Source organism: Kogia breviceps, chromosome 18, assembly GCF_026419965.1.
Source record: "Kogia breviceps isolate mKogBre1 chromosome 18, mKogBre1 haplotype 1, whole genome shotgun sequence".
NCBI lineage: Eukaryota > Metazoa > Chordata > Mammalia > Artiodactyla > Physeteridae > Kogia > Kogia breviceps.
In genome coordinates, this window is record NC_081327.1 from 31,329,107 (window position 1) to 31,344,702 (window position 15,596).

The 15,596-nt window shown below is 37.6% G+C and overlaps 1 protein-coding gene across 7 annotated transcripts in view; it reads right to left on the reverse strand.

Annotated features, from left to right (window-relative positions):
* PSME3IP1 (proteasome activator subunit 3 interacting protein 1) overlaps positions 1–15,596 on the reverse strand; it is a 45,931-nt gene that overhangs the window by 8,765 nt on the left and 21,570 nt on the right. For all 7 annotated transcript variants that reach the window (XM_067019255.1, XM_067019253.1, XM_067019251.1 and 4 more), the window contains one exon: positions 11,906–11,970. In XM_067019255.1, the coding sequence (XP_066875356.1) occupies positions 11,906–11,970 (65 nt within the window). The remainder of the gene's footprint in view (positions 1–11,905; positions 11,971–15,596) is intronic.

Genomic DNA, 15,596 nt, shown 5'->3' on the forward strand with positions numbered 1-15,596 from the left:
CAGGAAGACAAGGTTTAAAATGGCAATGAATACATATCTATCACTAATTATCTTAAAGGTTAATGGACCAAATTCTCCAATCAAAAGACACAGAGTGATCATCCAAATTGAAAATAAATAAGGGAGCCTGAACCAAGATGGTGGAGTAGAAGGACGCGCTCTCACTCCCTCTTGTGAGAACACCAGAATCACAACTAGCTGCTGGACAATCATCGAAAGGAAGAAACTGGAACTCACCAAAAAAGATACCCCACATCCAAAGACAAAGGAGAAGCCACAATGAGATGGTAGGAGGGGCGCAATCACAGCAAAATCAAATCCCATAACTGCTGGGTGGGTGACTCACAGACTGGAGAACACTTATACCACAGAAGTCCACCAACTGGAGTGAAGGTTCTGAGCCCCATGTCAGACTTCCCAACCTGGGGTGCTGGCAACAGGAGGAGGAATTCCTAGAGAATCAGACTTTGAAGGCCAGTGGAATTTGACTGCAGGACTTCGACAGGACTGGGGAAAACAGAGACTCCACTCTTGGAGGGCACACACAAAGTAGTGTGTGCATCGGGACCCAGGGGAAGGAGCAGTGAACCCAGGGGAGACTGAACCAGATCTACCTGCTAGTGTTGGAGGGTCTCCTGCAGAGGCGGGGGGTGGGGGTGGCTGTGGCTCACCGTGGGGACAACAACACTGGCAGCACGAGTTCTGGGAAGTACTCCTTGGCATGAGCCCTCCCAGAGTTGGCCATTAGCCCTACCAAAGAGCCCAGGTAGGCTCCAGTGTTGGGTTGCCTCAGGCCAAACAACTAACAGGGAGGGAACCCAGCCCCACCCATCAGAAGTCAAACAGATTAAAGTTTTACCCACCAGAGCAACACCCAGCTCTACCCACCACCAGTCCCTCCCATCAGGAAACCTGCACAAGCCTCTCAGATAGCCTCATCCACCAGAGGGCAGACAGCAGAAACAAGAAGAACTACAATCCTGCAGCCTGTGGAACAAAAACCACATTCACAGAAAGATAGACAAGATGAAAAGGCAGAGGGCTATGTACCCGATGAAGGAACAAGATAAAACCCCAGAAAAACAACTAAATGAAGTAGAGATAGGCAACCTTCCAGAAAAAGAATTCAGAATAATGATAGTGATGATGATCCACGACCTCAGAAAAACAATGGAGGCAAAGATCAAGAAGATGCAAAAAATGTTTAACAAAGACCTAGAAGAATTAAAGAACAAACAAACAGAGATGAACAATACAATAACTGAAATGAAAAAATACACTAGAAGGAATCAATAGCAGAATAACTGAGGCAGAAGAACGGATAAGTGACCTGGAAGACAGATGGGTGGAATTCACTGCTGTGGAACAGAAAAAAGTAAAGAGAATGAAAAGAAATGAAAACAGCCTAAGAGACCTCTGGGACAACATTAATCGCAACAACATTCACATTATAGGGGTCCCAGAAGGAGAAGAGAGACAGAAAGGACCCGAGAAAATATCTGAAGAGATTATAGTCAAAAACTTCCCTAACAAGGGAAAGGAAAAAGCCACCCAAGTCCAGGAAGTGCAGAGAGTCCCATACAGGATAAACCCAAGGAGAAACACGCTGAGACACATACATAGTAATCAAATTGGCAAAAATTAAAGACAAAGAAAAATCATTGAAAGCAGCAAGGGAAAAATGTCAAATAACATACAAGGGAACTCCCATAGGTTAACAGCTGATTTCTCAGCAGAAACTCTACAAGCCAGAAGGGAGTGGCATGATATACTTAAAGTGATGAAAGGTAAGAACCTACAACCAAGATTACTCTACCTGGCAAGGACCTCATTCAGATTCGATGGAGAAATCAAAAGCTTTACAGACAAGCAAAAGTTAAGAGAATTCAGCACCACCAAACCAGCTCTACAACAAATGCTAAAGAACTTCTCTAAGTGGGAAACACAAGAGAAGAAATGGACCTACAAAAACAAACCCAAAACAATTAAGAAAACGGTCATAGGAACATACATAACAATAATTACCTTAAACGTGAAAGGATTAAATGCTCCAACCAAAAGACAACAGGTTTGCTAAATGGATACAAAAACAAGACCCATATATATATGCTGTCTACAAGAGACCCACTTCAGACCTAGGGACACATACAGACTGAAAGTGAGGGGATGGAAAAAGATATTCCATGCAAATGGAAATCAAAAGAAAGCTGGAGTAGCAATACTCATGTTGGATAAAATAGACTTTAAAATAAAGAATGTTACAAGAGACAAGGAAGGACATTACATAATGATCATGGGATCAATCCAAGAAGATATAACGATTATAAATATATGTGCACCCCACATAGGAGCACCTCAATATATAAGGCAACTGCTAACAGCTGTAAAAGAGGAAATCAACAGTAACACAATAACAGTGGGGGACTTTAACACCTCACTTACACCAATGGACAGATCATCCAAAATGAAAATAAATAAGGAAACAGAAGCTTTAAATGACACAATAGACCAGATAGATTTACTTGATATTTATAGGACATTCCATCCAAAACCAGCAGATTACACTTTCTTCTCAAGTGCGCACAGAACATTCTCCAGGATAGATCACGTCTTGGGTCACAAATCAAGCCTCAGTAAATTTAAGAAAATTGAAATCCTATCAACCATCTTTTCTGACCACAATACTGTGAGATTAGAAATGAATTACAGGGAAAAAAACGTAAAAAACACAAACACATGGAGGCTAAACAATACTAAATAACCAAGAGATCACTGAAAAATCAAAGAAGAAATCAAAAAATACCTAGAGACAAATGACAAAGAAAACACGACGATCCAAAACCTATGGGATGCAGTAAAAGCAGTTCTAAGAGGGAAGTTTATAGCTATACAAGCCTACCTCAAGAAACAAGAAAAATCTCAAACAATCTAACCTTACACCTAAAAGAACTAGAGAAAGAAGAACTAACAAAACCCCAAAGTTAGCAGAAGGAAAGAAATCATAAAGATCACAGCAGAAATAAATGCAATAGAAATAAAGAAAACAATAGCAAACATCAATAAAACTAAAAGCTGGTTCTTTGAGAAGATAAACAAAATTGATAACCATTAGCCAGACTCATCAAGAAAAAGAGGGAGAGGACTCAAATCAATAAAATTAGAAATGAAAAAGGAGAAGTTACAACGGACACTGCAGAAATACAAAGCATCCTAAGAGACTACAAGCAACTCTATGCCAATAAAATGGATAACCTGGAAGAAATGGACAAATTCTTAGAAAGGTATAACCTTCCAAAACTGAACCAGGAAGAAATAGAAAATATGAACAGACCAATCACAAGTAATGAAATTGAAATTGTGATTAAAAATCTTCCAACAAACAAAACTCCAGGACCATATATGGCTTCACAGGTGAATTCTATCAAACATTTGATAGAGAAGAGCTAACACCCATCCTTCTCAAACTCTTCCAAAAAACTGCAGAGGAAGGAAAACTCCCAAACTCATTCTATGAGGCCACCATCACCTGATACCAAAACCAGACAAAGATATGACAAAGAAAGAAAATTACAGACCAATATCACTGATGAATACACTTGCAAAAATCCTCAACTAGCAAACAGAATCCAACAACACATTAACAGGATCATACACCATGATCAAGGGGGATATATCCCAGGGCTGCAAGGATTCTTCAATCTATGCAAATCAATCAATGTGATACACCATATTAACAAACTGAAGCATAAAAACCATATGATCATCTCAAAAGATGCAGAAAAAGCTTCTAACAAAATTCAACACCCATTTATGATAAAAAACTCTCCAGAAAATGGGCACGGGGGGAACCTACCTCAACATAATAAAGGCCATATATGACAAACCCACAGCAAACATCATTCTCAATGGTGAAAAACTGAAAGCATTTCCTCTAAGATCAGGAACAAGACGAGGATATCCACTCTCACCACTATTATTCAACATAGTTTTGGAAGTTCTAGCCACAGCAATCAGAGAAGAAAAAGAAATAAAAGGAATAAAAATTGGAAAAGAAGAAGTAAAACTGTCACTGTGTGCAGATGACATGATACTATACATAGAGAATCCCAAAGATGCCACCAGAAAACTACTAGAACTAATCAATGAATTTGGTAAAGTTGCAGGATACAAAATTAATGCACAGAAATCTCTTGCATTCCTATACACTAATGATGAAGTATCTGAAGGAGAAATTAAGGAAACACTCCCATTTACCATTGCAACAAAAATAATAAAATACCTATGAATAAACCTACTTAGGGAGACAAAAGACCTGTATGCAGAAAACTATAAGACACTGATGAAAGAAATTAAAGATGATACCAACAGATGGACAGATATACCATGTTCTTGAATTGGAAGAATCAATATTGTGAAAATGACTATACTACCCAAAGCAATCTACAGATTCAATGCAATCCCTATCAAACTGTCAATGGCTTTTACAGAACTAGAACAAAAAATCTTAAAATTTGTATGGAGACACAAAAGACCCTGAATAGCCAAAGCAGTCTTGAGGGAGAAAACAGAGTGGGAGGAATCAGACTCCCTGACTTCAGATTATACTACAAAGCTACAGTAATGAAGACAATATGGTACTGGCACAAAAACAGAAACACAGATCAAAGGAACAAGATAAAAAGCCCAGAGGTAAACCCATGCACCTATGGTCAACTAATCTATGACAAAGGAGGCAAGGATATACAATGGAGAAAAGACAGTCTCTTCAATAAGTGGTGCTAGGAAAACTGGACAGCTACATGTAAAAGAATGAAATTAGAACACTCCCTAACACCATACACAAAAATAAACTCAAAATGGATTAGAGACCTAAATGTAAGACCAGACACTATAAAACTCTTAGAGGAAAACATAGGAAGAACACTCTTTGACATAAATCACAGCAAGATCTTTTTTGATCCACCTCCAAGAGTAATGGAAATAAAAACAAAAATAAACAGATGGGATCTAATGAAACTTCAAAGCTTTTGCACAGCAAAGGAAACCATAAACAAGATGAAAAGACAACCCTCAGAATGGGAGAAAATATTTTCAAACGAATCAACAGACAAAGGGTTAATCTCCAAAATATATAAACAGCTCATGCAGCTCAATATTAAAGAAACAAACAACCCAATCCAAAAATGGGCAGAAGACCTAAATAGACATTTCTCCAAAGAAGACATACAGATGGCCAAGAAGCACATGAAAAGCTGCTCAACATCACTAATTATTAGAGAAATGCAAATCAAAACTACAATGAGGTATCACCTCACACTAGTTAGAATGGGCATCATCAGAAAATCTACAAGCAATAAATGCTGGAGAGGGTGTGGAGAAAAGGGAACCCTCTTGCACTGTTTGTGGGAATGTAAGTTGATACAGCCACTATGGAGGACAGTATGGAGGTTCCTTAGAAAACTAAAAATAGAATTACAATATGACCCAGCAATCCCACTACTGGGCATATCCCCAGAGAAAACCATAATTCAAAAAGACACATGCACCCCAGGGTTCACTGCAGCACTATTTACAATAGCCAGGTCATGGAAGCAACCTAAATGCCCATCGATAAAGATGTGGCACATATATACAATGGAATATTACTCAGCCATAAAAAGGAACGAAATTGGGTCATTTGTTGAGACGTGGATGTATCTAGAGACTGTCATACAGAGTGAAGTAAGTCAGAAAGAGAAAAACAAATATCGTATACTGACGCATGTATATGGAACCTATAGAAATGGTACAGATGAACCGGTTTGCAGGGCAGAAGTTGAGACACAGCTGCAGAGAACAAACGTATGGACACCAAGGGGGGAAAGCCGCAGGGGGGTGGGAATGGTGGTGTGATGAATTGGGCGATTGGGATTGACATGTATACACTGATGTGTATAAAATTGATGACTAAGAACCTGCTGTGTAAAAAAATAAAATAAAATTTTTTTAAAAAGACACAGAGTGGCAGATTGGATAAAAAAACAAGAGCCTACAATATGCTGCTTACAAGGGACACACTTTAGGGCAAAGGACACACATAGATTAAAAGTGAGGGCATGGAAAAACATCTTTCATGCAAACAGAAATGATGAGAAAGTGGGGTCACGATACTCATATCAGACAAAATAGACTTTAAAACAAAGATAGGGCTTCCCTGGTGGCACAGTGGTTGAGAATCTGCCTGCTAATGCAGGGGATACGGGTTCGAGCCCTGGTCTGGGAGGATCCCACATGCCGCGGAGCAACTGGGCCCGTGAGCCACAACTGCTGAGCCTGCGCGTTTGGAGCCTGTGCTCCGCAACAAGAGAAGCCACGATAGTGAGAGGCCCGTGCACTGCAGTGAAGAGTGGCTCCCCCTTGCCACAACTAGAGAAAGCCCTCACACAGAAATGAAGACCCAACACAGCAAATATAAATAAATTAACAAACTCCTTTCCCCAACATCTTCTTTTAAAAAACAGCAACAACAACAAAAAAAACAAAGATAAAGAAGGATACTATATAATGATAAAAGGATCAATAAAAGGAGAGGATATTATACTTGTCAACATATATGCACCCAACATAGGAGCACCAAAATACCTAAAACATATACTAACAGACATAAAGGGAGAACCTGACAGGAATACAACAATAGTAGGAGACTTTAACACCCGACTCATATCAATGGACAGATCTTTGAGGCAAAAAAATCAATAAAACAACAGAGATCCTAAATGATAGAAAAGAACAGTTAGACTTAATTGATATATTCAGGACATTACCTCCAAAAAGAGCAGAATACACATTCTTTTCAAGTGCACATGGAATATTCTCTAGGGTTGACTTGGGCACAAAACAAGCCTAAACAAATTTAAGAGTACAGAAATTATTTCAAGCATCTTTTCTTACCACAAAAGCATGAAACCAAAAATCAACCACTGAAAAAGAAACAAAAACAAAACAAAACAAAAAAACAGTTACATGGAGACTAAACAACATGCTACTAAAAAACCCAATGGATCAGCAATGAAACCAAAGAAGAAATTTAACAATATCTTAAGGCAAATGACAATGAAAACACAACCATACAAAATCCATGGGATGCAGCAAAAGCAGTTCTCAGAAGGAAGTTCATAGCAATAAAGGCACCTTCTTTAAGAAAAAAGAAAAATCTCATATAAACACCATAATCCACCATCTAAAAGAATCAGAAAACAAAAGAAGAAGAAACAAAACCTACAGTCAGCAGGAGGAAGGAGAAAAGAAAGTTCAGAGAGGAAATAAATAAAATATATATATATATATTTTTTTTGGTACGCAGGCCTCTCACTGCTGTGGCCTCTCCCATTGCGGAGCACAGGCTCCGGACACACAGGCCCAGTGGCCATGGCTCACGGGCCCAGCTGCTCCACCGCATGTGGGATCTTCTCGGACTGGGGCATGAACCTGCGTCCCCTGCATCGGCAGGCGGATTCTCAACCACTGCGCCACCAGGGAAGCCCTAAAATAGAAATTTTTTTAAAAATAGGAAAAAAATCAATAAAACCAAGAGCTGGTTCTTTGAACGGGTAAACAAAATTGACAAACCTCTGGTCAGGCTCGACAAGAAGAAACGAGAGAAGACCCAAATAAACAAAATAAGAAATGAAAGCAGAGAAATCACAACAGATATCACAGAAGTGCAACAAACCATAAGAGAATACTGTGAACAATTATGTGCCAACAAATTTGACAACCTTGAAGAAATGTTCAACTTTCCTAAAAAATACAGGCCACCAAAACTGAATCAAGAAGAAGCAGACCGGTCACTGGAAATGAAATAGAATCTGTAATTTTAAAAAATCCCTACAAACAGAAGTCCAGGACCAGATGGCTTCACTGGGGAATTCTACCAAACATACAAAGAAGAACTTATAGCGATCCTTCTCAAACTATTCCAAAAAACTGAAGAGGAAGAACACTCCCAATGGGGTGACATTCTATGAAGCCATCATCACCCTGATACCAAAACCAGACAAAGACACTACAAAAGAAGAAAATTACAGGCGAATATCTTTGATGAATATAGACGCAAAAATTCTCAACAAAATATTAGCAAACCAAATCCAAAAACACATAAAAAAGGTCATACACCACGACCAAGCTGGATTCATCCCAGGGTCACAAGGATGGTTCAACACACTCAAATCAGTATGTGGGACTTCCCTGGTGGTGCAGTGGTTGAGAATCCGCCTGCCAATGCAGGGGACACAGGTTCGAGCCCTGGTCTGGAAAGATCCCACATGCTGCGGAGTGCCACACGTGCCACAACTACTGAGCCTGTGCGCCACAACTACTGAAGCCCACATCCCTAGAGCCAATGAAGTTAGAACACACCCTCACACCATACACAAAAATAAACTCAAAATGGCTTAAAGAATTAAATATAAGACAAGACACCATAAAGCTCTTAGAAGAAAACACAGGCAAAACACTCTCTGACATAAATCGTACCAATGTTTTCTTAGGTCAGTCTCCCAAGGCAATAGAAATAAAAGCAAAAATTTAAAAATGGGACCTAATCAAACTTACAAGCTTTTGCACAGCAAAGAAAACCCATAAATAAAACGAAAAGACAACCTATGGACTGCAAGAAAATATTTGCAAATGATGCGACGGACAAGGGCTTAATTACCAAAATATACAAACAGCTCATACAACCAAACAACAAAAAAACCAAACAACCCAATCCAAAAATGGGCAGAAGACCTAAACAGACATTTCTCCATAGAAGACATACAGACATGAAAAGATGGTCAACAGCACTAATTATTAGAGAAATACAAATCAAACCTACAATGAGGTATCACCTCACACTGGTCAGAGTAGCCATCATTAAAAAGTCTACAAATAACAAATGCTGGCGAGGGTGTGGAGAAGAGGGAATCTTCCTACGCTGTTGGTGGGAATATAAATTGGTGCAGCCACTATGGAAAACAGTATGGTGGTTCCTCAAAAAAACTAAAAATTGAGTTGCCATATTATCCAGCAATCCCACTCCTGGGCATATACCCAGACAAAACTAATTCAAAAAGCCACATGCACCCCTATATTCATAGCAGCACTATTTACAATAGCCAAGACATGGAAACAACCTAAATGTCCATCGATAGAGGAATGGATAAAGATGTTGTGTGTGTGTGTGTGTGTGTGTGTGTGTGTGTGTGCCTGTGCGTGCGCGCGCGCACACACACACACACACACACACGTGCAATGGAATATTACTCAGCCATAAAAAAGAATGAAATAAAGCCATTTGCAGCAACATGGGTGAACCTAGAGATTACTGTACTAAGTGAAGTAAGTCAGAAAGGGAAAGACAAATACCACATGATATTACTTATATCTGGAATCTAAGATATGGCACACATCAGTATAACTATGAAACAACAACAGACTCACAGATATACAGAACAGATTTGTGGTTGCCAAGGGTAAGGCGGGATAGGGGAGAGAAGGACTGGGAGTGTGGGATTAGCAGAGGCAAACTATTAATATATAGCATGGATAAACAACAAGGTCCTATTATATAGTACAGGGAACTATATTCAATATCCTGTGACCAACCATAATGGAAAAGAATATGAAAAATATATATGTATAACTGAGTCACTTTGCTATACAGAAGAAATTAACACAATATTATAAATCAACTATACTTCAATACAATTTAAAAAAACAAGTGATCACAGTGTTGCATTTGAATCTTAACAAAAATCAACTGTTAAGGAAAAAAATGTATGGGAAAACTGAGGAAAATGAATACTAATCTGATACTTGATAACATTTAGGAATTATTGTAATTATTTCAGGTGTGATGATAGTATTGCAATTATGTTAAAAAAACAAAGAATCCTTATTTTTTTAGGGATACATACAGAAGAATTATAGATGAAATAATCTGATATCTGAGATTTGCCTCAAAATACTACAGTTGTGAGATTTAAATGAAATAGGAATGGATGGGGAATTCCTTGGCGGTCCAGTGGTTAGGACTCCGCACTTTCACTGCTGTGGCCTGGGTTCAATCCCTGGTCGGGGGAACTAAGATCCCGCAAGCTGTGCAGCGCAGCCAAAAAATAATAATAATAAATAAAACTTTCTTTAAAAAAAAGAAGATTGGACATGTGTTAAAAATTGTTGGGACTTCCCTGCTGGCGTAGTGGTTAAGAATCCACCTGCCAATGCAGGGGACAAGGGTTCGAGCCCTGGTTCAGGAAGATCCCACATGCCACGGAGCAACTAAGCCTATGAACCATAACTACTGAGCCCGCGTGCCACAGTTACGGAAGCTTGTGTGCCTACAGCCCATGCTCCACAGCAAGAGAAGCCACCGCAATGAGAAGCCTGCGCACTGCAACAAAGAGTAGCCCCTGCTCACCACAACTAGAGAAAGCCCGTGCATAGCAACGAAGACCCAATGCAGCCAAAAATAAATAAAGTAATTAATTTTTAAAAAACTGCTGGGGGCTTCCCTGGTGGCGCAGTGGTTAAGAATCTGCCTGTCAATGCAGGGGACACGAGTTTGAGCCCTGGTCCAGGAAGATCCCACATGCTGAGGAGCAACTAAGTCCGTGCAGCACAACTACTGAGCCTGCGCTCTAGACCCCACGAGCCACAACTACAGAGCCCGCGTGCCACAACTACTGAAGCCCGCGTGCCTAGAGCCCGTGCTCTGCAACAAGCGAAGCCACCAAAATGAGAAGCCCAGGCACCACAATGAAGAGTAGCCCCCGCTCACCACAACTAGAGAAAGCCCGCGCGCAGCAACGAAGACCCAATGCAGCCGTAAATAAATAAATAAATTTTTTTTAAAAAACAAAAAACTGTTGAAGGTACATGATGGGGTTCATTATACTATCATCTCAATATCTGAATATGTTTTAAGTTATCTATAATACAACACTTTAAAAAAAGAGAATAAGTGTAATTTCTTATATATACATAGAATAGCTCTGGATATATACATATATACATTAAAAATATATAATACTATCTCCCACTGGGAAGGAGAATTGGATGGAAGAGGACATACAGGTAGAAGGGAGGCTCTTCGCTTAGTATCTTTTTCAAAAGTAAATTCTAGAGTAAAAAGATATCAGCAACAGCTCACCATTACTGGAGTTCAGTGGATATACTTTAAAAAATAATCATTATTTTTTTGAAAGAAAAAAATATATTTTAAAATATGCATTTTTTGTGTGTGACAGAGAAATAAATGTAAGCCCTGTTTTATCGATGACCCTTTGAGCTCAGCTCAGTCTCAATTCCACAGGGAGCCAGGAGTAGAAGAACTGAAAACACTCTTGAATTTCTTATCCTTGATTCAGTCCTGAGTAACACTCACTTTCACTTATAACTTTGTGCCACTTAATACAGTAGCAGATTTGATCACATAAAAGGAAACACCAAAGAAAGTGTACTCCTGGAAACTGTATTTTAGTAGCCTCTCGGTTCAATCCAATCCAACCAACAGCAGGAGCCAGGCATTCTACCTCTCACTGGTAGCCAGCCAGGTGAAATGAAGAAACTTGACATTTTAGGGAGACAGAGAAAAACTCTTTGTGAGTAGAGGTGATATGACCAGGGCTTTGGCTTTGTAAGCACTCCTGGGAGAACACAAGTGTAATTTATCAGTTCCACTGGTTTCTAACATATTACTTTGCAAGGCAGCTGACAAATTGCTAGGTTTAAATCCTGCATGGTCTAAAACGGTTTGGTAAGTTAAGTTTAGGTAGGTTTGCTTAGAGATGCACACATTCCTCCACAGATACAATGCATTCCAGCCTTTTACCATGGTTCACATATGTGATGAGTAAAGAACGAAATGAAAGCTGCCACCCACCTTGATTCTTGTCATCTGGGTCAGGGTCCGATTTCAGTCTTTTCACACTGTTGCCACTCTCTGAGCTGTAACAAAAAAATATGGTGATTTGAGCTAGGTCCAATCTTGGGGATCAAACTTTGGGAATCAGGAGCTCCAATAACTATTTATATGGGTCTTAGGCAGCCTCAAGGAGCTGAGATGATCTGAAATGAAAAGTCTTCATTTCAGGTTCTTAATCTCCTTCCAGTTATATTACTGTTATAAAGATAATTTAAACCTCTGACCAATTCAAGGGGTGAAGCATTACATCTTCAAGCATCACCAAAACATCAGATTCTTTGTTGTCATCATTCATCTTGGTTAGAACCACAGATGGATTTCAAGAATATCTGGACATGTTTATATATGACAAAAATTTAGTTATTAAAGATTGAAGGAAATATTTTTAGTGACTGGTAGAGATTCTGAAAGTCACCCAAAAGACCTTCGCTAAAAGAATATCTAGAGAATGTACTTCTCTCACCATGCAGCTAGAAGGCACAATGCTCTCCAGCTCCACTGTTACCACTAATATTAAGTAATGTTTGTAAATTCTTACCTAATAAAAAATTTAGGACAGTCAAAAAAAAAAAAAAAAAAGAATGCACTCCAAAGAGGAAGGAAATGGTCCCAGGAGGAAGGCCTTAATCCCAGAAGGAAGGGATGGTGAACAAAGAAACTTGTAAATACAAAACAGTCTATATAAAAAAACAGCATCTTAATTTGTGGTGCTAAACAGGACCATTCTAAAGTCCTGGACAGCATGTAAGGAAGGAAGAAGGTGACTGTAGCTAAAAGTTCTAAGGTCCATGGATAATTTTGCAGGGAAGTAAGACAGCTATTTACTTCAGGTTTTACTAAGTATTCTTGATAAATTGCAAGGTAAGCCACCAAATGAAAAGAAATAGAATACAAAAATCCAAACAAGTACAAAGAAAAGAAATGAATAAAAGATTTTAAAATTGTAATCAATTTTTATAAAAAGAATACATGGAAAAAAATGTTTAACTAAAAAGACAAATAACATTAAGATAGTAGAAGCTGGGGAGTTCCCTAGTGACCTAATGGTTAGGATTCTAGGCTTTCACTGCCACAGCCCAGGTTCAATCCTTGGTTGGGGAACTGAGATCCCACAAGCCAATGTGGCATGGCCAAAAAATTAATTAATTAACTTTTTAAAAAGATAGTAGAAATTGTATTAAAAACCCTAATAAGTCCAAGCCTACCTATAAAGAGAGTTTAAGAGACTAAATTTTAAATCAGCTATTTATGAGACACACCTAAAAATTTAGAAGCAAAACAACTTAAGACCCAGAAAGACTGAAAGTAAAGGAATGGAAAAAGAGTTAACCATGGCAAACACTAACCCAAAGAAGACTGGGGTACCTATATTAATATTAAGGAAATAGACTTTAAGACCAAAAGTATTATAAGGGATAAAGGAGGTTAGTTTATAATGAAACAAAGTTTAATTCACTATGAAGAAATAACAATCCTGAACATCTATGCTTCTAAAAGAGCTTAAAAATATACTATGTTCAACAGACTGAAGAAAAATCAAGAAATCATTACTATAGTGGGAGATTTCAAAAACTCCCCTCAAGTACTGATAGAACAAGCAGACAAATATGTAAAGAACCAGATGATTTGAACAATATAATCAATTAGTTTGTTTTGTTGTCCCTACATAGAACCCAGAACAAACAATTACAAAACAGATTCTCCTCAACTTGGAACATTCACAAAAATTAATCTCAGGAATAGGTCACAAAGCTAGTCTAAAGCAATTTCAAAAGAATCAGCACATATAAACCATAATGCAATTAAGGTAGAAATTGATAACAAAAGATAAAGATTATATTTCATAGACTCTAAGACACTACTGATTATAAGGTATTAAAATGTGAGGGAGAAACAGGTTCATCTTAGAACCAGTGATATATGGTTAAGTTACCTCAATATGTTGGAAATTTAAAAAAATGTTTCTAATTCATGAGTCAACAAAGAAATCATAATGGATATTTAAAAGTACTTAGTTGTAGGGCTTCCCTGGTGGCGCAGTGGTTAAGAATCCACCTGCCAATGCAGGGGACACGGGTTCAAGCCCTGGTCTGGGAAGATCCCACATGCCATGGAGCAACTAAGCCTGCACGCAGCAGCGAAGACCCAACACAGCCAAAAATAAATGAATAAATAAATAAATTAATTAATTTTAAAATAAAATAAAATAAAAGTACTTAGTTGGAAATACAAAATTGTATACAATGAAAGCTGAGGAAAAATTATAGCTTTAGATGCTTATAATTGAAAAGAGCTGAAAATTAATTAGCTTGGTATCTGACAGTTGTTTATACCAGAAATAATAAAAGTATAAGTTTGAAGAAAGTAAAGAATATTCCGAAGAAGGTAGAAGATATTAAAGAGCAAAAGTTAATAAAATAGAAAAAATAAGAAGTAAACCCAAAAGATCTTTGAAAAGACTAATAAAACTGAGATTACCCTCTCATGAAAAGAGTGAAAATAAGAATAAAAGTATAATTCATCAATATTTGGGATGAAAAAAGGACAATTACAGACAGAACAGCAATTAGAAAAATAAGGAATACTGACAATTTAGCTAACACACTTGAAAAAAAGACAAAATGAGCAAATTCCCAGAAAATATAACTAAATAAAACTGACTCAAAAAGACATGGAAAACGTAGATAGTCCTATAATCACAAGTTAAAAGAACAGGGACCAAAGTGATTTTACAGAGTTCTACCAAACTGCCACAAATGAACACTACTATCCTATACAAATTCCTCCAGAAAACAGAAAAAGAAGGAACACTCCCTAAATCATTCTGTGAAGCTAGGTTTAATCGACACATCAAAATCAGATAAACTGGGGGAAAAAAAATACAGGCCAGTCTCCATCATGATTCCAGATGCAACAACCTATACAAAACATTAGCAAACCAAATCCAGCAGAGTTTAAAAAAAAAAAAAAGAAAGAAAAGAAAATACATCACTACAAGTTGGGTTTATCACCAGGAACGCAACATTAGAAAAATCTTTATTTCTTCACTGTAACAGTAAAAAAGAAAAATTTATTTTATCAATTCAAAGGCAGAAAAAAATTGACAAAATTTAACAACTCATGGCTACCAAAAAACCTCTTATGAAACTAGGAACAGAACTTCCTTAACCTTAAAGGATATCTGAAAAAACAAAAACAATAAATATTATTCTTAGTGGTGAAAAAGTTAAACATTCTGTTTAAAATTAGAAATAAAACAAGGATGTGCACAGTAATTGTTTCTTTCTATCATTGTACTGGTGGTCCCAGCCAGCACAATAAGATAAGAAAAAGGAACTAAAAGGTATTAAGGAAGAGAATAAAATTGTCATTATTCACAAATGGTGACTCTCTACATAGAAATTTCAAAGAATCTACTGATAAATTATTAAAGTTAATAAGAGTTATTATTAAAGTTAATAAGAATTGCGTGGCTGGATGTAAATATCCCAAAATCAATTGCACTTTTATATACCAGCAACCAAAAAAATATAAAATACCTAGGAATAAATCTAACAAAAGACATGTACAACTTTTTGGGAGAAAAAAAACAATAAAACTCTATGACTTTATTGGATGACTTTAATTAAAGGAAACATAAATGTAGATA